The sequence below is a fragment of the Hyperolius riggenbachi genome, chromosome 3, assembly GCF_040937935.1.
Source record: "Hyperolius riggenbachi isolate aHypRig1 chromosome 3, aHypRig1.pri, whole genome shotgun sequence".
Lineage (NCBI taxonomy): Eukaryota > Metazoa > Chordata > Amphibia > Anura > Hyperoliidae > Hyperolius > Hyperolius riggenbachi.
The window spans coordinates 483,400,238-483,425,994 of NC_090648.1; the positions used below are offsets into that span (position 1 = coordinate 483,400,238).

The window sequence follows — 25,757 nt, forward strand, 5'->3', positions numbered from 1 at the left end:
GATAAGGGCCACAGCAAGAGCAGAGAGAGAGAGAGCATGCACAGACTCTTCTGTTCTGTAACGGAGTACCCAAGCAGCTCAGGGTGACCCAAAACTATTAGGAAATTATAGGGGGACTAAAAGAGACCGAAAAGCCCTCCTACTAAAAAGCCAACACTCAGTGTAGTTTGCCTTCTTAAAACAGAAGGAATATGTGATGATTCAGCTTTAAAGAGACACTGAAGCGAAAAAAAAATGATGATATTATGATTTGTATGTGTAGTACAGCTAAGAAATAAAACATTAAGATCAGATACATCAGTCTAATTGTTTCCAGTACAGGAAGAGTTAAGAAACTCTAGTTGTTATCTCTATGCAAAAAAGCCATTAATCTCTACGACTTTCAAAAGTCGTGGAGAGGGCTGTCTTCTGACTTTTATTATCTCAACTGTTTACTTTTCCTCTGCCAGAGGAGAGGTCATTAGTTCAGACTGCTCTGAAATAATCATTTTGAATGCTGAGTATTGTGTAATCTGCACATATTAGAGAATGATACAATGTTAGAAAAAACACTATATACCTGAAAATAAAAATATGAGAATATTTTCTTTGCTGCTAATCTTCTAGTAATTATTCATAGTACACAACCAATTCATTATATCATATTTTTTTTTCGCTTCAGTGTCTTTTTAAGTAAGTGACTGGTCTCCCACAATGTACTACTACTGAATATGCAAATTATCATTTCATGCCCCTAAAGCCAGGCTTACATCCTTTACCGCTGGTGTATAGCAAGCCTATCGTTTGTAAAGTTTACAGAGCCACATCAACCCCACATGCAGACAACCTGTTTCGGACTGTTGGTCCTTCTCAGTGCATGGCAGGGATTGATATTGCTCTATGGGGTTAGGGGCTTGGGTCAGAACAACAGAATACCCAAGCAGCTCAGGGTGACGCGGAACTACTAGGAAAGTTTAGGGGACTAAAAGAAAATGAAAAGCCCTCCTATTAAAAACCCAACACTAAGTGTAGTTTGCCTTCTTAAAATAGAAGGTATTTGCGATAATTCAGCTTTGAGGGAGCAACTGTGGTCTCCCACAATGCAGTCTATGTAGTGAGTGTTGCCTTCTGAATGTCCAAATCGCCAAAGCAATACAAAAAGAATGCATGATGAGATGATAGAAACTCCATCCATGGAGAGCCTCATGGAGGTGATTTATCCAGTGTCACTTTCTTTTTAATGCACTAAATTCCATTACAAATCACGCAATAGTAAAAAGGTCACCTTCGTAAATTAACCTCCCTGGCGGTTAGCCCGTGCTGAGCACGGGCTATGCCGCCGGGAGGCACCGCTCAGGCCCCGCTGGGCCGATTTGCATAATTTTTTTTTTGCTGCACGCAGCTAGCACTTTGCTAGCTGCGTGCAGTGCCCGATCGCCGCCGCTACCCGCCGATCCGCCGCTAACAGTCGCGCCGCAGCCCCCCCCCCCCCAGACCCCGTGCGCTGCCTGGCCAATCAGTGCCAGGCAGCGCTGTGGGGTGGATCGGAGTCCCCCTTGACGTCACGACGTCGGTGACGTCATCCCGCCCCGTCGCCATGGCGACAGGGGAAGCCCTCCAGGAGATCCCGTTCTTTGAGCGGGATCTCCTGATCTCCGATCGCCTCCGGCGATCGGAGGGGCTGGGGGGATGCCGCTGAGCAGCGGCTATCATGTAGCGAGACTTTGTCTCGCTACATGACAAAAAAAAAAAAAATTTAAAAAAACGCATTTGCTGCCCCCTGGCGGATTTTTGCAAACCGCCAGGAGGGTTAAATAAGTAGTTTCATGATAGTTTCCTATAAAAGACAATAGATTAATCTTAGAGTTTGAATCTAAGAAAGGCCTTTTACTCAGATTGGCCATGTGTAAATATGGTAGTGCAGTCTTAGTCTTACAACCTACCTTAGATGAGGATCAGAATTAGTGATGGTCATGTCTTGGAGAACTCATGGAGAAGCATGCAACTTGTTTGATCAGCTGATAGATTTGCAAAGCTCTCATTTGCTGTGATCACATCCTGCTTTAGCACATGATCATGACTAGCAAATCAGAGACTTGCTTATCTATCACCTGACCAAACTAATCACATGCTTCATGCTTTCATGAGTTCCTCTAGACATGACCATCACTAATTAGAATTACAAGCAGGGACCCGAATATAGAGCTAATACATTATCGTAAGAGAACAGAGGCGCCAGCAGGATAAAAGGTAATAAAAATTTTAAAATTTGCTGGGAGGCAGTGGTGGACTTACCTCCGGAAAGCAGACTCAAAATACTGTCTGAATTAAGCAAATACATTTATTATTGGTACCCCAAAAGATGCAACGCGTTTCGCAGGCACAGCCCGCTTCATCAGGCAATAAGATAGGGGACAAACTGTGGACAAAGACAAAAGACGTTGCTGTAGCGAGCCACATAAAATTAACTAAGTATGTAGTATCATGAAAATTGTATGCAACATTTTCACAATATAAACACTGGATATAAGGTTGCACAATTAGAACAAGGACTACAGACCCTAGCATCATAAACTCCACAAAAAAAGTCATTGCATCTTGTTGCCTAAGGACAAATTCAATTTTGTATAGGAGGCAAGAAAGTGCAGAGTGGTAACTATGTAGTGCAAAATATTGCTAATAAATATTATTAGCAATTGATATTTGCATGTAAACAGTGCAGCGGGTGTGTTGCGGTACAACAGTTTACACTATGGTAACTCGCTGCATGCAGTGTGTTACTGGTAATAGTGCCCATTAACAGTGGGAGTTGACCATACTTTTCTTTGTATGCTGCACTGTACCTGCCGCAACGCAAGTATAACATGTGGCGCCGCTGTCTTGGTCTTTTGCATTCCTGCTGTCACAAGGAAAGCAAAGGCCACTGTGAATGTGGCATAAAGAGAGCCTGAAGCCATATAAATTGCCTCTTTTTATTGCTCACTTATATTAAGCATTAAGGACAAAGCTGATTCGCCGCATCCCCACGGCAGAACAAGATATTTATCCCCTTAAAATCCTTGAGCAAAATTCCTCAACTTTCGTGGATCTTGCTGCCCGGGGGAGGCAAAGATTTGCACTGTAGCTCTACCTCCAGTCTAGTCAATCTCTGCCAATCTCCGCCTCTCCCCGCCCCTCTCAGTGAAAGAAGACTGAGAGGGGCGGAGATTGACTGGAGCAGAGGCAGAGCTACTGCGCACAGCTCTGCCTCTTCCAGGAAGCGATCGTAGAATTTTGCCCCCGGGATTTTAGGGGGATAAATACTTTGTCCTGCCATGGGAATGAGGTGAATCAGCTTTGATCTTAATGCTTAACATAACTGGGCAATAAAAAGAGGTAATTTGTATGGCTTCAGACTCACTTTAACCATCTTAGCGGTATGGACGAGCTCAGCTCGTCCATCACCGCCGATGGCTGCCGCTCAGGCCCTGCTGGGCCGATTTCCATCAAATAAAGTGCAGCACACGCAGCCGGCACTTTGCCAGCCGCGTGTGCTGCCCGATCGCCGCCGCTCTGCGGCGATCCGCCGCGAGTAGCGGCGAAAGAGGGTCCCCCCAGCCGCCTGAGCCCTGCGCAGCCGGAACAAATAGTTCCGGCCAGCGCTAAGGGCTGGATCGGAGGCGGCTGACGTCAGGACGTCGGCTGACGTCCATGACGTCACTCCGCTCGTCGCCATGGCGACAGGAGAAGCCAAACACGGAAGGCTGCTCATTGCGGCCTTCCGTGTTACTTCTGGCTGCCGGAGGCGATCGGAAGAACGCCTCCGGAGCGCCATCTAGTGGGCTTTCATGCAGCCAACTTTCAGTTGGCTGCATGAAATAGTTTTTTTTTTATTTAAAAAAAACCCTACCGCAGCCGCCCTGGCGATCTTAATAGAACGCCAGGGTGGTTAAGGCCATTATCCAATTACCTTCTCTCTTGAGTTTTCTCCCAGGAGACCATTTTTCATTTTATCTAAAAACAAAATTTCAGCACTTAGCAATTAAATAATTACTGAAAAGTAGGTAAAGAAAGTTATATCAAACTTCTTTCTAATAATTTGGTGCTTGGTGGGTGCTTTGGAGGTATTTTATTGATACGGTTTGAAAATATCGCCTTGGGAAACGTTTAATAGGATACAGACTTGAAGAGAAACTCCGACCAAGAATTGAACTTTATCCCAATCAGTAGCTGATACCCCCTTTTACATGAGAAATCTAATCCTTTTCACAAACAGACCATCAGGAGGCGCTGTATGGCTGATATTGTGGTGAAACCCCTCCCGCAAAGAAATTCTGACTAAGTACTCTCGGCAGTTTCCTGTCTGTGAACCCTTTTGCATTGTGGGAAATAGCTGTTTACAGCTGTTTCCAACTGCCAAAACAGCAAGCAGCAGCTGCATTATTTGCCAGCAGTAAAAATATCACCATGTGATAAATGTCAGAATATAAATCAGGGATTTAAAATATTTTACAATGGGCAAACACTGATTAAATCATTTATACATAATTGTAAAAATGAAGCACTTTTTTATTACATTATTTTCACTGGAGTTCCTCTTTAACCACTTCCGGATTCTCGGAGCGTATATACACGCCCCTGAATCCAGAAGTGTATACCATGGAAACGGCCGCTCGTATGAGCGGCCGTTCCATGTCAGTTCCCGGAAGGTGTCTCCGTGAACACCCTGCGAGCCGATCGGCGGCTCGCAGGGTAAATGTAAACACACGGGGAAGATCTTCCCCGGTGTTTACATGTATACGGCGCTGCTGCGCAGCAGCGCCGTAGAGGAGATCGGTGATCCCCGGCCTCTGATTGGCCGGGGATCACCGGCATCTGATAGGCTAAAGCCTATCCCATCAGGCGCAGGACGGAAATCCGTCCTGCGCCGCTCACAGGGGGAGGGAGAGGGAGGGAAGGGGAAGGAGGCCAGGAAGCGCTGCGGAGGGGGGCTTTGAAGAGCCCCCCCCCGCAAGCGCAAGCAGCCGGCGGCGATCAGACCCCCCCAGCAGGACATCCCCCTAGTGGGGAAAAAAGGGGGGAAGTCTGATCGGCCTGGCTGCAACCTGATCTGTGCTGTGGGCTGGAGAGCCCACGCAGCACCGATCAGCAAAACATAGCGTGCTAGGGAAGTGGTTAAATGAGAAAAGTGAGGCTGATTGCACAATGATCTAAGAAAGACAGTATTACCGGGTATATTTTCATTTTCTCTTTCAGAAAAAGAAAGATGTCACCTTTACTGCCAGTCAAAGGAATCTGGTGATGTTGTATACATGAAGCGACTGGCGCATGATGGAACTCAGTGCTCATATAAAGAATCCCATAATATATGTGTGCGAGGGGAATGCCTGGTGAGTATTATGCACATGCAATTTTTTTTTTAAAAAAGCTCATATAAAGGATAATTATACAGCAAAAATATATATGGCAGGGAGAGGTGGCAGCCCTTCCCAAAGCAGGCTGCATCTGAATGACTACCAGCATAGGTGTGCAGTGCCTAATTATAGGCAGGGTACACATGTTGCATTCACAACAGATGCACTAAAAGGTGCATGAATGCAAGATGCGTACCTTCCCTATGGCTCTGCACACCTATGGTGGTAGTCAGTCATTCAGATGCAGCCTGCTTTGGGAAATGCTCCTACCTCTCCCTGCTGTCCATAATGTATGTTTACTTTATGTCTAGCTTCTCCCATTTTAATATTTATGATTGCATTCAGTTTCTATGAAAGGTTAGGGCTTTAGTGCATAATTTTAGCATTTGTTTTGAATACAAGGTGTGTATGTTGCCTCTAGGTGACTCTGCACGACTCTGTTAGCAGTCATTCAGATGCGGCCTGGTCTTAGGATGCATTGCCATTTCTCCTCTGTTGTCTATCAAAAAATACAGGCAGTCCCCTACTTACAAATCACTGTAGTTACATTTTTTTCATACATACAAACAAAATTGTCTCCATCAACAAAATATACAGTACTGGTTTGTATTATATAGTTTTGTTGTTACATATTATAGTACTGTATAACTGTTGTAAGCTGTTTAAAACAAATGAAATGCACCTTGAAAACAACCAATAAACATTGTTATAGTATACTGTACATACTCGAGCATAAGCCTAATTTTTAGACCACAAAAGTGTCCCAAAAGTGTGGGTCTCAGCTTATACTAGAGTCACTACTCTTTGAGTAACCCCCAAAGTGCCCCCACTCTATACACAGTGGTGCATCATCTGAGGGAGACCACACACTTGACATTTCCATGGGAGGTCCCAGCTAACCTCATCTCGAGTTGTAGCCTTGGAAGGCATACAGGGACAGTGTCTACTGAGTGGTGAGAATCCTTGCATTCTATCCTATATTAAGTTTTAGATGCATGACTATGTGGCTCTGCATTCCTTGCTTTATCTTTATGCCAGCTTAAACTTTGCAATAGGAGTTCTTTGCATGTCCATCTCCATTGTAGGCCTATGTTCTGGCTTATTATTGCAATCTGCTGAATTTATGCTGCTTTTCTAATGTATGGTTGCGGTCGGCCATGGCTGTGAGTGGTGTTGTGGTTACACCCCTCTCCCCCCCCCCCCCCCCCCCCTCATTTGGCCATTTGGCTTCAGTAGGCCTTATTGTAATTTTTTGCATCATTTTTAGATTTTGTTCCATCCTGTCTCCGACTGTTCGGTTTGTTTTGAGGCATACCGGGGCCTCAGCATCCATAGGGGCCACCAAGTGTCTGCCACCTCCCCACCAAATTATCACCCTCTGCTCCCCCCCCTTCCCCCACTGCTGACAAGTGCACACTTGCCTTCTCTGAGTTCCAGATGTTGCAGGTCCATTTGTCTCCCCCGTAGTGTTGTTGCTTTGCACTTCCTGCTTCTCCATTTGGGCTCTAGTGCCTGTCGTGAGAGGCAGGAGGTGCAGAGCAGCAACATTACAGGGGAGACAGATGGGACTTACAGTGCATGGAACTCAGAGGAGGTGAGCATCTGCCTGTCACCCCTACTGGAGGGGTCGTTCCTTAGGGGCAACTCGGACTACTATTACTGGGTGGAGGGGGGCTGGGTGTCACAGGCCCCCAGGTTACTTTTGCTCCTGGTCCCCATTGTAGCTAGAACCGGTCTTGAGGTCAGGTGCAGCTTCCCTTTCAGACGAAACACTGGTATTTGTTAAAGTAACCACCTTTGACATGGGATTGAATCCTGGCTGGAGCCAGCACCTATTCTGCATGGAGTCCTTAATGCTCCAGTAGCCTACTAATTGCGGACGGTCCAGGTGGCAGCGGTGGAGGACGGTGAGGGAGTGATCAGCCTGGAGGAAGCCCCAGGTATGTATTTTTTTTTTTTTTTTTCCTTCTTGGGTACACTTTAAAGGGGCACTATGGCGAATTTTTTTTTTTATTTTAAATATATGCAAACATATACAAATAAGATTTAACACAAAGAAGAGTCCTCTAGTTGATAATGCATTGAGTCATGTGAAAGTGCAAACACAGGCAAACAATTTTATCTCACCGCTGCTGGTGCATCCCTGGATAGTGCTGGTGGATGTGAGCTCCGTTCAGTAGAAGAGAAGAAAGAAATCCATATGCAGTGATCAGAAGACAAAAGCACGTGCACCATCCATCCTATAGCAATGTTGTTTTCATTGCAACACTTGTGTCAACGACCTATCCAAGTTGGAATAGCATCTAGCATAGAGTTACCTCCTGTATGGTAGTTACAGCTGTGGAGGAGGGAGATTGGAGACACCTCACGATCATCCCCGATCTCCCACCTCCACAGCTGTAACTACTGTGCAGGAGGTAAATCTATGCTAGATGCTATTCCCACTTGGATAGGTCGTTGACACTAGTGTTGCAATAAAAACCACGTTGGTATAGGACGGATGGTGCGTGTGGTTTTGTCTACTGATCACTGCATATACAAATAAGAAGTACGTTTCTTCCAGAGTAAAATGAGCCTTACATTTATTTTCTCCTGTGCTGCTGTTACTTACAGCAGGTAGTAGAAATCTGACAGAACTGACAGGTTTTGGACTAGCCCATCTCCTCATGGAGGATTCCCAGGGATTTATTTATTTTCAAAAGCACTTAGTGAATGGCAGTTGCTCTGCCCAACTGCCAAAAAACTGTGTAGCAAGCAGGGAAGCTGGCCAGTATCATTGTATCGCAGAGAATAAAGCCAGCGCTCACCACATGGGCTGCATTTGAATTACTTATCACCTCATGTGCACCACGTATACAGCTCAAATACACACTCAGCAATCAAACAGATGCAAAACCTATGCATAACTAAATACTTACCATGCAAACAGGAAAGCACAATAGGAGATGCTAGCCTGGTAGTTACAAATTTATGGAAACAAATACGGGTAGAAGGCTGCGCATCCCTGATCTAATACTACAGTTGAATGGTTAATCGCTGTGGCGTACACTGCCCCTCCTGGACTAAAAATGCATGCCCCGCATCCAAACAATGCAATACTGGGTTATGGAGAAAGTTTAGCTTCGATTATAGTTTGCATGCAAAATGCAATTTACTGGACATCTGCACCAACGTTGAGGTAATTCTCCAGAGCAGATGTCCTACACTATCTGACCTAAGTTAAAAGCATATGTCCTTAACCCTGGCAGCAGCTAAGCAGAAATGTGTAACTTACATTCAAAATGGACAGCAGAGAATAAAGCCAGCGCTCACCACATGGGCTGCATTTGAATGACTTATCACCTCATGTGCACCACTTATACAGCTCGCATACACACTCAGCAATCAAACAGATGCAAAACCTATGCATAACTAAATACTTACCATGCAAACAGGAAAGCACAATAGGAGATGCTAGCCTGGTAGTTACAAATTTATGGAAACAAATATGGGTAAAAGGCTGCGCATCCCTGATCTAATACTACAGTTGAATGGTTCATCGCTGTGGCGTACACCGCCATTGTATCATCCTTTTTAGGGAATCCTATATAATAAAACCCGTGTCTCTGCGTCGTGTTGCTGTGTGTTTGTGTCCCTGCTTCCAGACTTGACAATCTGCTGTCTGTGAACCTCATTGCATTGTGGGAAATAACAGCTTTTTCCAACTGCCAAGCAAGAAACCTCTCCGTGTGCATATACTGCAGACAGCGGTGGAGGATGGGCGAGCGGGATGCATCTGTGCTTGCGGTGCTGGGGGAGGGTGTGCCCTAGCCTAGCGCCCATTTTTCAATGGGCGAGCTTTTTTTTACTGCTACCTTTATAAAGAATAAAAGCCTTGCTGAGAATCCCCTATGAAGAGAAGGACTAGTCCAAAACCTGTCACTTCTGTCAGATTTCTACTACCTACTGTAAGTGGCAGCAAAATAGGAGAAAAGTAATTTATGGCTCATTTATTCTGGAAAAAAAGTATTTCTTATTTGCACATGTTTGCACATATTTAAAAAAAAAAAAATTCGCCATACTGCCCCTTTAAGGTTTCCTTTATCTATGATTTACTATGCTTACCAACATAAAGTTCTCCAATTCACTCCTTTTTTCTGTTTTGCACATAGAAAGTTGGTTGTAACAAAGTAATTGGCTCAACGAAGAGAGAAGATAAATGTGGGGTGTGTGGTGGTGATAACTCGCGCTGTAAAATTGTGAAAGGAACATTCGCAAGAACGCCTAAGAAACAAGGTAATTTATGTGTGCATTTATAATACAGGTAGTCCCCGGGTTACGAACGCCCGACTTACGAACGACCCGCCGATACGAACACCCACCGCGATGACGTCACGCAGTCCGGGGACTACCTCTTGTGCCCCCTTTCCTAATGCAGAGTATGCGCAGCAGAAGCGATTACAAGTCTCCCCTATTCCATGGCAGCACCGGGCCAATCAGCGACGTCCTCTCTCCCTTCATTCCTCCTTCCTCCCAGCGGCTTCACTAGTAGCGTCGCATAATGATGCAATCAGAAGGAGCCGTGGGGTCTCCTTTTGATTGCGTCATTACGCGACGCTACTAGTGAAGCCACTGGGAGGAATGAAGGGAGAGAGGACGCGCATCCCCACCGCTCTACGCTAACTAAATCCCCCCAAACTCCCCGGGGGGCACTCCGGGCAGCGCTTCCGTGTGAGGCAGGGCTATGAGCCGCAGCTCTACCTCTCAGCGCGTCTGTCAGCCCGGATCGCCGCCTCTACCCCGCCCCTCTCAGTCTTCCTTCGCTGAGAGGGGCGGGGGAGAGGCGGAGATCTGCCGCTGACAGACGCGTGTGAGGCAGAGCTGCAGCTCATAGCCCGGCCTCACACGGAAGCTAATGCTGGCAGCAAAATCCACGACCAAGAAAGTCGTGGATTTTGCAGGGGAGAGGGAGGGCGACTAAGGGGGAATTTAGATAGTTTACAGCCGCGGGGATGCGGCGGTTTAGTTAGGGATAATATGTTAAAGAGGATTTTGTTATAAAAAATAGATTTTTAAGAGACTTCAGTGTCTCTTTAAACATAGGATAGGACACAATACATCAGAGATGCCATTACACGTACAGAGATCACAGGGTTGCTTTAATTCATAAAAACACAGCAATAATACACAAATTGACCACATCTATGTACAAAGAGCAGTAGTGCAAATATGATTTGTCGGTTATAGCATAGAAGGAGAAAAATGACCTAAGTGGGGCCATTGATGGGGTTGAGAGAGTTGACAGCTGAGGGGGAGAAGCTGTTCCTATGCCTTCAGGTCCTGGGGGAGATGGATCGATATCACCGGTCTGAAGGGAGCCGGCTGAAGAAGCGGGAGCCTGGGTGTAAGGGATCGTTGGTGATCCCCAGTGCTCTGGAGCGCAGTCTGGAGGTGTAGAGGAAGTCTAGAGAGGGAAGTGGTTTCCAGATGATCCATTTAGCTGATCTGATGACCCTCTGTAGTTTGCGCCTGTTGCTGGGAAATGAGAGAGCATACCAGACTGGAATGGAAGAGCAGAGGACAGATTCGATTGTTGCGGAGTAGAAGCTCGTCAGAAGCTCCTGGGACATACTTAACTTGTTCCAAATTGGTGGAGGAAGAATACTGTATACTTATGCATATACAGTAAGCTGAATTTTTGGGAAAAAAAGTGTCCCAAAAGTTAGGGTTTGGCTTATATGCGAGTCATGTGTGGGCATAGTTACCTCTCCTCATTCCTAGCAGCGATTTTCATGTCTCCCGTGCAGCTTCCCTTGCTAGATGTAGATGTCCAGGTTTCACTTTCTTCTTCTAGGGAAGCCATTTGCTCTTTCCCTTGCAGTTCCGTACTTGACCACTAGATGTCAGAGTACAAAGCTGCAAGGGGTTCATAGGCCAGAAGGCACTGAAGCCTTGATCTCTAGCAAGTACAGGGCTACACAGGAGACAGGAGCATGACTGCCTTGAACAGCGGGAGGGAAGGGACACGGGCGGGTAGCGCCGATGCGGGGGAGCGGCGCTGACTGACAGCGCATAGGTAAACATTGTGCTGCCGACGCGCTGCGTGTTGCCAGCACTGTGGGGGCTATAGCGGCGCGCAGGGGGACATGGAGGCACACCATGGGGCAACGGAGGCTGGTCTTAGTGTGCACAACCAGCCTCTGTGCTCCACTAACATAATGAAATCCCACCTTGGGTTCTCTTTAAGACATATTCTAAGAGAGCAGTATCCACTAGATGTGCTGACTGGCTGTCTCGGCCTGGGATTGGTGATATATGCATTTTTTTTTTTCAGGACAATCTAGGCATTTTTGTATAATTTGTGTTGAGCTCTTTTTTAACTTTACAGATTGTGCATAAAGAGGAGCACTGTCATTGCAGATTAATTCTTTGGATAATATTTGTTTCCGATTTTATTTTATTAAATTTTTTATACTAATTTTTCAGGGCAAAAATAGGTATAAATGCAGAAAATACACAATTTTCAGTTTTAACCCTTTGTTATTTTCACATAAGTCCCACAGTTATAAAATCCATAACAATATATTCTTTGGCCCTTTCTCAATGATACCTTATATGCCTTATTTCACTACTAGCTAGATGTGGCAAACCATTACCCCCAGCCTGCGCCTCTGTAGCGATCAGAAGCGCCTACTAGGGCGAAAGTGTGTGGCCGAGAGCTGTATAGATGTATCACCTTACAGTGGCAGATCAATGCATCTGTAGAGCACTGGGTTTGATGACAAGTGTCAGGTTTGGCATTTACTGTTGCATAGCCATCTGTGTGAACCAAGCCTAAAGGTGTAGTAACATGTACAGGTATTACATAGGATAAAAAAGGGATTATTAGGTTAGGTATGGGTTAAAACTTTACTGAAAGTGGGGAAACTTTTTATTTATTTATTTTAATTAAAAGCTTGTCGCTTTTTTTTTTTTTTACTTTTTTTTTCGTCCTAACTTTATTGAATGATTGCTGCTATTAGCAGCAATCATTCACTGTTAAGCCAGATAGTGCGGTGGTGCACACAGCGGCATTCAGCTATGGATGTACGAGTTACATCCGGGATCACAGAGCTGTATGTGGCCTTACTGGTGATTTATAAAGGAACAGTAGTTTACTGGCATCACATATTTGTATTACCCTTTTTATAGATCTCATAATTTTATTTCCTTCAAATATGGTTCTTTATCAGTTAGTATTTCCAAGTCGTTCTACAACTTTGATGTCTCCATCTGTACCATCTGTATCCCATTAGGCTTATATGATGCTATGCCACTGGCATGGCCAACTTTCATGGCTTTCATTTGTGTACATTAATCATCACCATTTATCCACCCATATGGCCATCCCAATGGAGATCCATATGTAGAACAATGCTATACTGCTGACTTTTGATCATTCTACATAATCTGAGAAGACTGCAACATACTTTTTGTACTAGGTCATTAATACTGACCCTTTCAGGACCCCACTACTAGCAGTTGCCAACTTTTGTTATGACCTATTTGTCTTCAACCTATAGCCAGCACCTTATGCATGTACACACGTTCACCCCTAGTTTCTGCATCCTCAGTTTCCAATAATAATATAAGGCATGGACCTTCTATGGAATTTACATGCAATTTCCCCCCAAAATTTTACTTTTTGTGCATTTCCGCTAAATTTTGGTAATTAGAAAAAACAGCCATTTTTTTAACCTGACAGGATGTGAAGTTAAAGAGACACTGAAGCGAAAAAAAAATGTATGATATAATGAATTGGTTGTGTAGTACGGATAATTACTAGAATATTAGAAGCAACGAAAATATTTGCATATTTTTATTTTCAGTTATATAGTGTTTTTTTTATAACAATGCATCATTCTCTCATATTTGCAGTTTACACACTACTCAGCATTCTAAATGATTTTTGACCTGTCCTGTGCATAAGAAAAAAACAATATAGTGACAGACAGTTGAGATAACCACCTTCTGAAGTCCGAGCTCTCTGCGACTTTGAATGTTGTGGAGCTCAATGGCTTATTTGCATAGAGAACAGCTGAAATTTCTTAACTCTTCCTGCATTGGAAACAATATTAGCCTTATGTCTCTGCTCCTAATGTCTTATTTCTTAGCTGTACTACACTTACAAATCATATCATATATTTTTTTCCGCTTCAGTCTCTTTAAAGAGACACTGAAGCGAAAAAAAAAAATGATATAATGAATTGGTTGTGTACTATGAATAATTTCTAGAAGATTAGCAGCAAAGAAAATATTCTTATACTTTTATTTTCAGGTATATAGTGTTTTTTCTAACATTGCATTATTCTATAATATGTGCAGATTACACAACACTCAGCATTCAAAATGATTCTTTCAGAGCAGTCTGTGAAGTAATGAACTCTCCTCTAGCAGAGAAAAAGTAAACAGTTCACTTACAGTTGAGATAATAAAAGTCAGATAACAGCCCTCTCCACGACTAACTTAGTCGGAGAGCTTAATGGCTTGTTTGCATAGAGATAACAACTGGAGTTTATCAACTCTTCCTGTACTGGAAACAATTAGACTGATGTATCTGATCTTAATGTTTTATTTCTTAGCTGTACTACACATACAAATCATAATATCATCATTTTTTTTTCGCTTCAGTGTCTCTTTAAAGCTGAATATTTTCTGAGGGGTGACTAAAGACAGGTGATAGGTAGATAATAATTAAAATTTAATCATTTTTAGTTTCAAAGGGTTTTTATTGAACTATAAGCTCAATTTAACAATAAACAGCCAAGAAAAAAGTTCCCCTTTAGGGGAAAAGTTGAAATGATATTCAACAAAAACATAGTAACAGCAATGTCCACACGGTTTCCAAAAAGCATATATGTGGTTCAGGTTACAGGAGGCATTAAATAGATCCAAGACATTCGAAAAGTCTTGGAGTCACAGTATGAAGGCTTAGAAAATGGATCAGGGTGTTAAAGGGAACCTTAACTGAACGGGGGGTAAAGAGTTTTACTTACCTGGGGCTATTACCAGCCCCCTGCAGAAGTCCTGTGCCCTCGGCGCCGCTCTGGAATCCTCTGGTCCCCCGCTGTCACTTAGTTTCGTTTTTGACGACTCACCAGTCGCCGGCCGCCATGCGTATTATTGGACGCATTCACCAATGCAATTAGCGCTATTGCGGACCGCAACGCGTACAAAAATACGCGTTGCCGCATATCTACGCGTGCGGAATGCAGCAACGCGTATTTTTGTACGCATTGCGGTCCGCAATAGCGCTAATTGCATTGGTGAATGCGTCCAATAATACGCATGGCGGCCGGCGACTGGTGAGTCGTCAAAAACGAAACTAAGTGACAGCGGGGGACCAGAGGATTCCAGAGCGGCGCCGAGGGCACAGGACTGCTGCAGGGGGCTGGTAATAGCCCTAGGTAAGTAAAACTCTTTACCCCCCGTTCAGTTAAGGTTCCCTTTAATACCAGAGAGCGTAGACCAGGGTTATCTATATAGTCAAGCCAGGGCTGCCAGGTTTTAGTAAACACACCCATGGTGTCATTGATTGCAATTAGTCTTTCTGATATCAGAATATCTGTGATAATCGACACTGTCATATCGAGTGAAAGAGTAGGTGATTGCCACATTCTAGTGCTATGAAGCCTGGCAGCCTTAGCAATATGCCAGACGGTGTGATGATGATTTCCACCCTCTAGGGTTATCTCCTAGTAGCAGCATGAACGGGACAGGAAAGACTCCTGTCCTTTCTCCAGGACTGTGCTTATAAGGAACATTATAGAGGACCAATATTCCTTAATTCTTGGGCAAAACCACCACATGTGTGAATAATTACCTTCTCTTCCACACTGCCTGAAGCATGTTTTGGGCCTGCTGTTGTAGCATGGTAGGTGTGATATGCGTCCTATGAAGAACTTTTAAGCTTGTTTCTATATGTGAGAAGGAACTGCTACCTCTGCTAATGGTGAGGCAACATTTAGACCATTGAGAGGTAGACAGAGTACAGTCAAATGTAACAATTTTTAAGTCAGTAAAATAAAGACTACATAAAATAGTAAAATAAACTACATTCCGTGCATCATCCAGGTTTTTAACTAGTCATAAGCTGGGGCTTAAAGAGACTCTGAAGCGAGATTAAAAATCGCTATTTATATTTACCTTATATTCAACATGGGCATGTTTGCCCCTGCTAAAACGCCGCTATCCTGCTGCAGAACGAATCGATTTTTAATCTCGCTTCAGAGTCTCTTTAAAGAAAACCCGAGGTGGGTTTTAAGAATGCTATTAGGACACAGAGGCTGGTTCTGCATACTATCACCAGCCTCGGTGTCTGTACTGTGCCCCCCCCCCCTTCCCCCATGCTCTGCTGTCCCCCAGAAAAAAAAAACACTTTGCAGCTTGTTGCTAGCAGGCTGTTTACCTTTGTGCTGCCTGTCACCGCCGCTCCCCACCTGCGTCCCTTCCCTCCCATCAGCTTACGTAGGCGGGGAGAGACGAGGCGCAGGCAGGAAGCCACGATATAGAGGAGGTGGGGGAGCGGCAGTGTCCTGAAGAGGCGTGAAACAGCTGTAGACAGAGGGGCTTTCTTCTGTACCTGTTCTTTGGGGCTACAATAAAAGAAGAATTCTTGTGGCGTGCCGGAGTCTGTGCTTTTTCTTTTGGCACAATAATACTGACAGGAAAGTGTTTTATGGCCGTAATTGCTTATCAGTGAGGGTTATGCTAAAGTCTGATCCAGTCTGACCTGGTCCCGTCATGGGCAGAAACTTGCATACCTGATATTTAACTGTTTCAGGCAGAGAAAGAAAAAAAGGAACACAGCCTAGTTATTTGGGTTGTCCTTTAGGCGCTTTGAGTCCTCCAGGAGAAAAACATGCTATAAATGTATTTATTTAATAGATGCATTTTTGTATCATAGCTGCCATTGTTTTAAAGTCATTGTAGGCATTTACTAGCTCACTGTGTCTTTTATAGCATGTTTGTTATGCTTTGCAGCTTAATAATGTTAGCAGAGAAGATATGCATTACTGTAAAGATCTCTAGTTCAGTTGTGATGTGAAGTGTGTTCTAGAGATTTTCTAGACCTGTGAGTCCTATGGGAGAAAAGCGTTTTACAAATGGTTTGTTGTGGTTTTTGGCCTGAGGAAGGGCTCCGCCCGAAACATGTTCTGTATCTTGTGACTCCAATACAGCTTGTTGCTACATAGCTTCTGAGTGCCGTGTCCTTCCTTTTGTCTTGTGTTTGGCCTGCCACCAGGCCTTTTTGTGATGTAAATGACGTTCAAGCTTTTCGGTTGTCCCTTTAAAGCAGATGAACTTGAAATTAAATGTTGTAGAGATTGTCCATGATGCCGCAAAAACTTAGTGGGCGTCCCCGATGAGTGAACGGCAGAGCGCACAGTGGAGCATAGATACCTGGTCTAGAGCCGGGTCCTCAACTCTTCCGTATTGCAGCTTAGCACCATGCAGCAACATCTCTCCAGAGTCTCGTGCATCAGTACCTTACAGAGAGACACTACTGCACAGAGATAGGCTGCAGTGCAGAAGAGGTAAGGACCCAGCGCTGGAGTAGATAATGGTGCTGTGCTGCATCCTCTCTGCTTATTTAGATAGGAGAGCAAGAGAGACCCCTACTTCTTCTTAAAGCAGCAGGGACAGCCATACTATTACAGGAAAAAAACACATATATAAATAGGTAAATATTGTTCTTGCATAAGTTATGTATTGTACTCTCCACTGTTTGATTTTAGTTATTTTCTATAGTAAATAGTAAGATAAATCTGTACCTGGCATTTTCCATTTTTGCTTCTTCTGACTGAAGCTAATCCTGATGTCACTTCCTCCTTTACTTTTTTTTTTCTCTCCTAGAAACTGCACGGTCATATCTAGCTTGCTTTGTAAACACATGTGAGCACAGCATAGATCATATTTCAGCAGCTTCTCAGCCTTGTGTCACACTGAACTGACCTCAGGCCAATCAATGAGAGGCAGGAACGTGGGAGGGGGAGATGACAAGCTTCCTTCTCGTTGGCAATGTACCAAATAGAGCCAAGCTGACTGAGATGAGATTTATTACAGCGAAAACATTTATTATTAGATTGGAATGCTTGCAATGCAGGGTTAGGTTGCAGGCTGCATAATAGACACAGAGCAGTGGGTAAATGGAATTTGATTGTGTGGCTGACAGTCACGCTTTAAAGCATACTTGAGTTGCTGAATTGGAACAAAAAGTGGATTTTTACTTACCTGGGGCTTCTTCCAGTTCCATGTATTCTTATAGAACCCTCCGTCTCCTCAGGATCCCCTCCATTGGGCCTATGTGACAAAGAGCGGTGACTAGAGCTCTAGTCACGGCTACTGCACATGTCATTCCCACCTGTGAACCTCCTTAAAGGGTCACTTAAGGCTAGCTAAAAAAATGAGTTTTAATCACCTGGGGCTTCCCATGTCCCTGCAGCTGTCCCATGTCCACGCAGTCTTACTAGGATACTCCTGTCCCCGCCGGCAGCTACTTCAGTTTTCGGCGACAGGCCTGGGAACGCGAGTGATTCTTCGCGTTCCTGGCCGCAATAGCGCCCTCTAAACTGCTATTGCGGCCAGGAACGCAAAGAATCACTCGCGTTCCCAGGCCTGTCGCTGAAAATGTAAGTAGCTGCCGGCGGGGACAGGAGGATCCGAGCGAGACTGAGTGGGCACCGGACCGCTGCAGGGGGCTAGTGGAAGCCCCAGATGAGTAAAACTCATTTTTTTAGCTAGCCTTATGTGTCCCTTTAATTATGCTTCTATCGCTGGGGGCTTTCTGAACAGGCGTGGTCCTCAAAGAATTGTACCACTCATGCACAGAATGCTCCTGGCAATGGGCGCATGAGTGAGGAGCCATGTGGACAGCCATGTGCACTAGCCGTGACTAAAGCTCTAGTCTCAGAACTCCCGGAGGGGGCAGTGATACAACAGAGGGGACCCGGAGGACATTAAAGGCCCTGAAAGACAATGGAGGGGTGGAAGAAGCTCCAGGTTAGTAAAAATCTACTTTTTTGGTCCAGTCCAGGTATGCTATCTTTAAACTAAGGAAGGTGGGCAACAGAACCTTACCACACAACTAACTGGAGAAGGGGGAACAGATACTGTCTGCACTGAGTCTTCAATTTATTTTAAATCATGCATTCATTTGCTGTCACTTTTTAATTCTCTCTGGAGGAAACTTGCATTACTCCTACATACAATTTATGTACCTGACCCTAAAATATTGTATACAGTGCTGCCCATAATAATTCATACCCCTGGCAAATTTTGACTTCGTTACTTTTATTGAACCAGCAAATCATTTTTGACGGGAAATGACAATAGGTGTCTCTCAAAAGATAAGACAATGTACAAGAGGCATTATTGTGGGAAAAAACATTTCTCAGCTTTTATTTACATTTGAGCAAAAAGTGTCCAGTCCAAAATTTCTCATATTCTTCACAAACTGTCAGTCTGTGAGAAAATCCAAAGAGCTATACCATTCCAAATAGTCCAAATTGTTCTAAAGCATTCTAATTACCCTGATTAATTAGGAACAGCTGTTTTAATCAACTCATCAGGTGAAAAACAGCAGCTCTCTGCACTTGGTTTGTGGACAGTCTTGGCAAAGACAAAGGAGCTCAGTGAGGACCTGCGGCTGCGCATTGTGGCTGCTCACAAGTCAGGAAATGGCTACAAGGCCATTTCTAAATGTTTTCAAGTTACAGTGACTACAGTGCAAATTATCATTAAAACATACAAGATGTTCGGCACTGTGGACAATCTCAAAGGATGTGGTTGGAAGCCAAAAGTGACATCTGTGCTGGCCAGGAGGATAGTGAGAAAGGTGAAAAAAGAATCCAAGGATCACCACCAAGGCCATCTTGGTGAATCTGTGTTCTGCTGGTGGCAAAGTATCAAAGCAGACAATCCAACAGACACTGCACACTGCTGGGTTCCGTGGATGCAGATCAAGGACGCCACTTCTCCAGATAAGGCACACAAAAGCTTGCTTGGTCTTTGCAAATGCTCATCTGGACAGATAAGAAGACTTCCGGTCTTCTATGTTATTATGGTCAGATGAAACAAAAATTGAATTGTTTGGTCACAATGATGTTTCCTTCATTTGGCGTAAAAAAGAAGCCTTCAACCCAAAGAACACCATCCCAAAGATGGAGCTGGCACACCATCAAGTTCTGGGTGCTTGATGTTGTGACAAGGCAGTGTCACTGTTCAATCACAAGGTAGTAGAGTACATCAGCACACCAGTCGTAGTTAGAATGCAACGCACATTTTATTGTGCACTATTCCACATAAAGATCCAACAATTGTTTTGGGGGCCTTCCAGGGTCCCCTTTTTTCAAGGCATGTGGCATGATGCCACATGCCTTGAGAAAGGGGGACCCTGCGTGGCCCCCAAAACAATTGTCGGATCTTAATGTGGAATAGTGCACAATAAAATCTGCATTGCATTCTAACTACAACTGGTGCTGATGTACTCTACTACACTGTCAAACATGGTGGTGGGAACCTAATGTTTTGGGGGTGTTTTTCAGCCAATAGACAAGGGAACCTACTCACAGTAAACTGCACTATGAAAAAAGAGCAATACATGGGGATTCTCAACCATGACATCAGGCAGTCTGCAGAGAAACTTGGCCTCGGGCACCAGTGGACATTTCAGCATGACAATGACACAAAACATGCAGCAAAAGTGGTGAAGAAATGGTTAGCAGACAACATTAATGTTTTGAAGTGGCCCAGCCAGAGTCCTGACTTGAATCAAATTGAGAGTTTGTGGAGAGAGCTAAAGATCAGGTTCAAGGCAAGAAGACCCTCCAACCTGAAATATTTGGAGCTCATTGCTATAGATGAATGGGCAAAAATACTTATGGAGACATGCAAAAAGCCGGTCTGCAATTATAGGAAGCGTTTGATTGCTGTAAAAGCCAAAATGACTGAGAAGGGTATGAATAATTTTGGACTGGACACTTTTTACTCAAATATAAACAAAAGCGGAGAAATGTTTTTTTTTCTCACAATCATGCCTCTTGTACATCGTCTTATTATCTTTTGGGAGACACCTGTGCCATTTCCCATCAAAAAACTACTTGATGGTTGAAAAAATTAACCTTAAGTCAAATTTGACAGGGGTATGAATAATTATAGGCAGAACTGTATATGTTTCTTACACTGAAATACACTGTCACATTTTGAGTGCTAAGAGTTGAAGTGTATCCGAGGTGTCAAAAATCTCATGAAGTAAATACTTACCTAAGAAGAGTATTTACTCTGGATACTGTAGAGGCTTCCCACGTTGTCCTCAGGTCTCTCATTGCCGGTCCCCCCTGAAGATTACCGACAAAGGCTTGTCAGTAGGAACATCAGGGACGTTCTCCTCTTCCGGCCAGAGTATAGCCACGCCTGTGCAGTAAGCTGGAGCTGCTTGTGGACAAGCGACATCATGCAGGCACGGTTGTGCTCACGCATGTGCAGTGTGGCTGTGCTTGTGCTAGAAGAGGGGGGCGGTGCCGATGTTAAGGAGGGTTCCTCCAGGCAGTGACGAAGAACCAGAGGACAGCGTGTGAAGCCTATGGTGGATAGGCTTTACTTTTTGACATTTAAGACCCCTCGGGTTTTCTTTAAATAAGGAATGTTTGAGTTGGTGAGGCTGTTGTAAAATTGTAAGCTAAGTAAACCATAAATTATTTTTCTGTTAGATGAAAACTGTGAACAGTATTGATCCCTGAATTAGATTTCCACCTGCTCCTGTCTTTCAGGTGTTGAGTGTTTTAATTCGTGACTGAAAGCTTCCGGCATGCCCCGAAGAAAGTGAGTAGAACTCACAAAACCTGCTGGGCTGGAAGTGAGTTTTAATTCTATACTTTTCATTTATCAACTAGTCTGGTTGGTGTTTAAAATAATTTATTAATTACTCCCCGTATAGATTATACAATACACTGACCTTGATGAATGTCTGTTTTTAGGTTCTAAGGGCAGGCCTGGGCAAACTTTACGCAGCCCAGGCTTCATGCCTGTAGGCTGCAATCCTAATATATTTTCCTTAACCCCCCCTCCTTGCAGAATTGCGAGCAGACAATAAGAGTCAGTTAAAACTCACCTGATCACCGATTCCAGCATTGCGTCTCCATGGCAACCGAGCATCATGTGACATGCCGTCATGACGTGCCAGTGTATTGCACGCTAGCTGCCAGCATGTAATATGCCGGCACGACCTGATAGTGTGTCACGAGATGCTCTGTTGCCATGGAGATGCGACGAGAGAATCGGCAATCGGGTGACTTTTAACCCCCTCTTATCACCTCAGGACTCTTCAGGGAGGGGAGGAGAGGAACCCTGACGCCTATCTGCAGGCTGGATTTACAGCACACGGGCCGGATACAGCCCACGGGCCGTAGTTTCTCAGCATTTTTCTAGGGGATGCTTAATTAATTCTGACTTAAAGTGTACCCAAGCCGAAGGTCGTGTACAAAATCACATACTTTCCGAAGAAGAGAGAAGCTTCTGGATCCTACAGAGGCTTTTCACGGCATGCTTCGGTCACCTGTTGCCACTCTCAGACCTTTCAAAAGTAACAGACAAGGGTTTGTCTGTGTTTTTATTGTAGCCACTATTCTTTTGAAGCACAAGCATAGCTGTACTGTGCTTGTGTGAGGACCAGTCATGGGCTCAAATTCGGATTCGGGTAATTCGGTTAGTTGCTATCCGGATTTCACCCAGTAATGCTGTGCGGGGGGGGGGGGGGGGGGTCAAGCTTACCTGTCTGACGTCTTCTTCGGTCCGTCCCTCGGCACCTCCCACGATGCCGTCCAAGCGGCGGTCACGTGATTACAAACACTTCCTCCTTCCGGGTTGAAGGAGGAAGTGTTTGTAATCACGTGACGCGCGTGGAGCGTATCGTGGGAGGCGCCGAGGGACGGACCAAAGAGGAAGTCAGACAGGTAAGCTTGACCCCCCCCCCCCCCCCCCCGCACAGCATTACTGGGTGAAATCTGGATAGCAACTAATTGGATCACCCGAATCCGAATTTGAGCCCATCACTGGTGAGGACAGTTGCGCCTGTGCAGTAAGCTGGAGCCACTCTTTCACGAGTGGCTCCATGCTGCTCCACAGGCACAGCTGCGCTAGTTTCAGATTAGAAGTGGGCAGCACGGTGGCGTAGTGGTTAGCTCTCTCGCCTTGCAGCACTGGGTCCCTGGTTCGAATCCCAGCCAGGGCACTATCTGCAAAGAGTTTGTATGTTCTCTCCGTGTCTGTGTGGGTTTCCTCCGGGCACTCCGGTTTCCTCCCACATTCCAAAAACATACAGATAAGTTAATTGGCTCCCCCTAAAATTGGCCCTAGACTACAGTACTTACACTACATAATATAGACAAATAGACAAATGGCAAGGGATTAGATTGTGTGCTCCTTTGAGGGACAGTTAGTGACAAGATATATATACGCTGTACAGCGCTGCGTAATATGTCGGCGCTATATAAATACTAAATAATAATAATAATTAGAAGTGTGGCCCCAGTCAGCTGGAGGGTCTGCGAGCGGCAAATAGGGGACTAGAGGAGGCCGTGGGAAACCTCATTAGGGTGGCCATGCATGGTACAATTTTTCATTTTTTTTCGATTAGATAATTTAGTTCGATTATTCAGTTAGATCAAATACAAAGATTTTTCCAGCATGTCCGATCTAATTTTTCTCGAAACAAACGGGATAATCAGTCGAATTTCTAGATAAAAAAATATATATATTTTCAACTTTCATTAGATTCGATCATTTAGATAGAATAAACGGGATAATCGAACATTTTTATTGTACTATGTATGGCCACCATTAGGATTCAGAGGTTTCCTTCTCCTTAGGAAAGTATGTGTTTAACCCGAGCTTTGACTTTGCTATCTGAAAATTATTAGAACTAGCTTATGTATAAACATTTTATAGTTTTAACTTGTGTTAGTATTTGATGTGGTTGTTAACGTGTATATATATATAAGGACATAACAAGAGCTGTTAAGTGACCCCACATCATGTAGTAGTGGGTGGACAAAGAGGTTCCTCAATAGCTAGCCTCTGCGTAGTAATAAAAGGAAGTCTTAATATGTTTTGTCAAATGAGATGGTGCTATTTAAATAGAATGGCACTGAATAGATGACTTTAACAGAATGCAGGTTTTCAGGATGGGATTGTTTTGAGTTTGTAGAGTTACCAATACTTGGTATGAGCCCACCAGCTCTACTTATAACAGTTGGGTAAGCCCAGGTAGATGCACCTGTCTGGATTTGCACGTAAAATTCATTGGCACAGGAAGTAGATAGTGAATACCGGTGAATGCAAATTAAGGTAGTGGGTGAATCTGGAATGAATCTGAAGCAAATGTGGATGCAGAAGTACAAAATAATTAACAGGTGGTTTTGTTAAGACCATAGAAAGCAGTATTTCACTATTAACCTCCCTGGCGGTAACCCCGAGTTAGACTCTGGGTGAAAAAAGAAACCAGGAGCGGTAATCCCGAGCATGACTCGGAGTAGCTGGTGGGAGGTATGCAGAGACAGTGCAGCATGGCAGCATTTCAACTCACCTCCCCTGGGATCCAGACGCTGGAAGCCATTCTTCTTTCAATCCTCTTAGGCTCTGGATCCCTTGGGTGAGATTGCCATTTGTCGTCATGATGACAGACGGCGATCTTACTATAGGGTACAGTGCCACCCGGAGGATGGTAGAATAGTTGCAGTGTTGCATCCCAGAGAGGTGAGTAAGTGCAGGGGCTGCTGCAGTTATCTCTGTGGTGTGAATTTTTCCTGGTTTTACATCTGATTCCCCCAGAGGATCTTCCAACCCTAGTTCACACCTTCATCACATCACGGCTGGACTACTGCAATGCCCTTTATGCTGGCCTCCCCAAAAAGGACCTCCGTCGCCTGCAATTAGTGCAGAATGCTGCTGCCAGATTGCTAATAAACCAGCCTCGCCACTGTCACATTACACCGATCCTTCGCTCACTGCACTGGCTACCAGTAGAATGGAGAATACTCTTCAAGATTGGACTGCTGACATTCAAATCCCTGCACAATCTGGGCCCTGGATACATGAAGGACTTGCTGAAGCTGCACCACCCCTCTCACAACCTCAGATCAGCTAGTTCTATAAACTTGGTCACTCCCAGAGTGCACCTCAAAAAATCTGGAGATAGAGCCTTCTGTCATGCTGCCTCTACTCTTTGGAACTCCCTGCCACACCCAGAAAAGACAGCACCATCCCTGGAGCTATTCAAATCCAGACTGAAAAGCCACCTGTTTAGCCTGGCATTTCCGGACTTATAAAATTCTTCCTCTGTACCACAATGGTCTGAGCCATGCTTATGCGCTTTGAGTCCCATGGGAGAAAAGCGCTCTACAAATGTTGTTTGTTGTTGTTGTTGGTTTTAGGGTTTTAAAGCATGTGAAAAAATTGCACCGCTTTTAGACCCTAAAATTTGGAAATAATCGTACCGCCAGGGAGGTGAAAAAAAAAAGGACTTTCAAGAACACTTTTGAATGGATAAATGCGCCTGCAAATAGTGACATTAGAGTGGAACTGAAGTCAGTTTATTTACATTATTTCCTGCGAGAGCACAGACAACGACTTACACAAAAATCTGTATTATCGTTAGAGAACAGAGGCGCCAGCAGAATAAAAAATAATAAAAGCTTTAAAATTTGCTGGGAGGCAGTGGTGGACTTACCTCTGGAAAGCAGACTCAAAAAACTGTCTGAATTAAACAAATGTATTATTGGTACCCCAAAAGATGCGAAGGGTTTCACAGGCACAGCCCGCTTCATCAGGCAATAAGATAGGGGACAAACAGTAGCTCGTCAGTAGCACGTATAGCGCCTCTGTTCTCTAACGATAATACTGTGTCCACCCCTGGTGGAAGGGTGACCTACCCCTACTTTTCTGATCTACAGAGAGCGACATCTTACTCCTGAATGAGGACAGGTCTAATCTCCTCACCTGCATCTACAGTGGTTGCCTAAAAGGTAACCCATGTTTGTGAGTATATTCATCTCACACTTACATTAATCCACGGTTTCCAATACATACTACACTAGATTGGGCTCTTTGTGTTTCTTATTTATTGCACAAAAATCAGCAATGCTTACATGTAAAAAAAATGTTTTTCCTTTCTGGGTTTCCTTGGCTGATGATGTAATCTGTGACATAGTGTTAACAGTAACTGCAGACCCAACATGAGAAAGTAAACAAACACTGAAGCTTGTGAACAACCAGCGCGTAGGTGGTATATAATCTTCTGGGTTTTCTTGATGATGGTAACAGTGTTGTTATCCCATTTTTGGTTGTTGGATTATGAACCCAAGGAACTTG

The 25,757-nt window shown here is 44.3% G+C and overlaps 1 protein-coding gene across 1 annotated transcript in view; it reads left to right on the forward strand.

Moving 5' to 3' along the window:
* Positions 1-25,757, forward strand: part of LOC137564350 (A disintegrin and metalloproteinase with thrombospondin motifs 2-like) — a 418,259-nt gene that overhangs the window by 313,558 nt on the left and 78,944 nt on the right. Inside the window, exons 13-14 of the mRNA XM_068278125.1 lie at positions 5,215-5,348; positions 9,524-9,647. Of these exons, the coding sequence (XP_068134226.1) occupies positions 5,215-5,348; positions 9,524-9,647 (258 nt within the window). The remainder of the gene's footprint in view (positions 1-5,214; positions 5,349-9,523; positions 9,648-25,757) is intronic.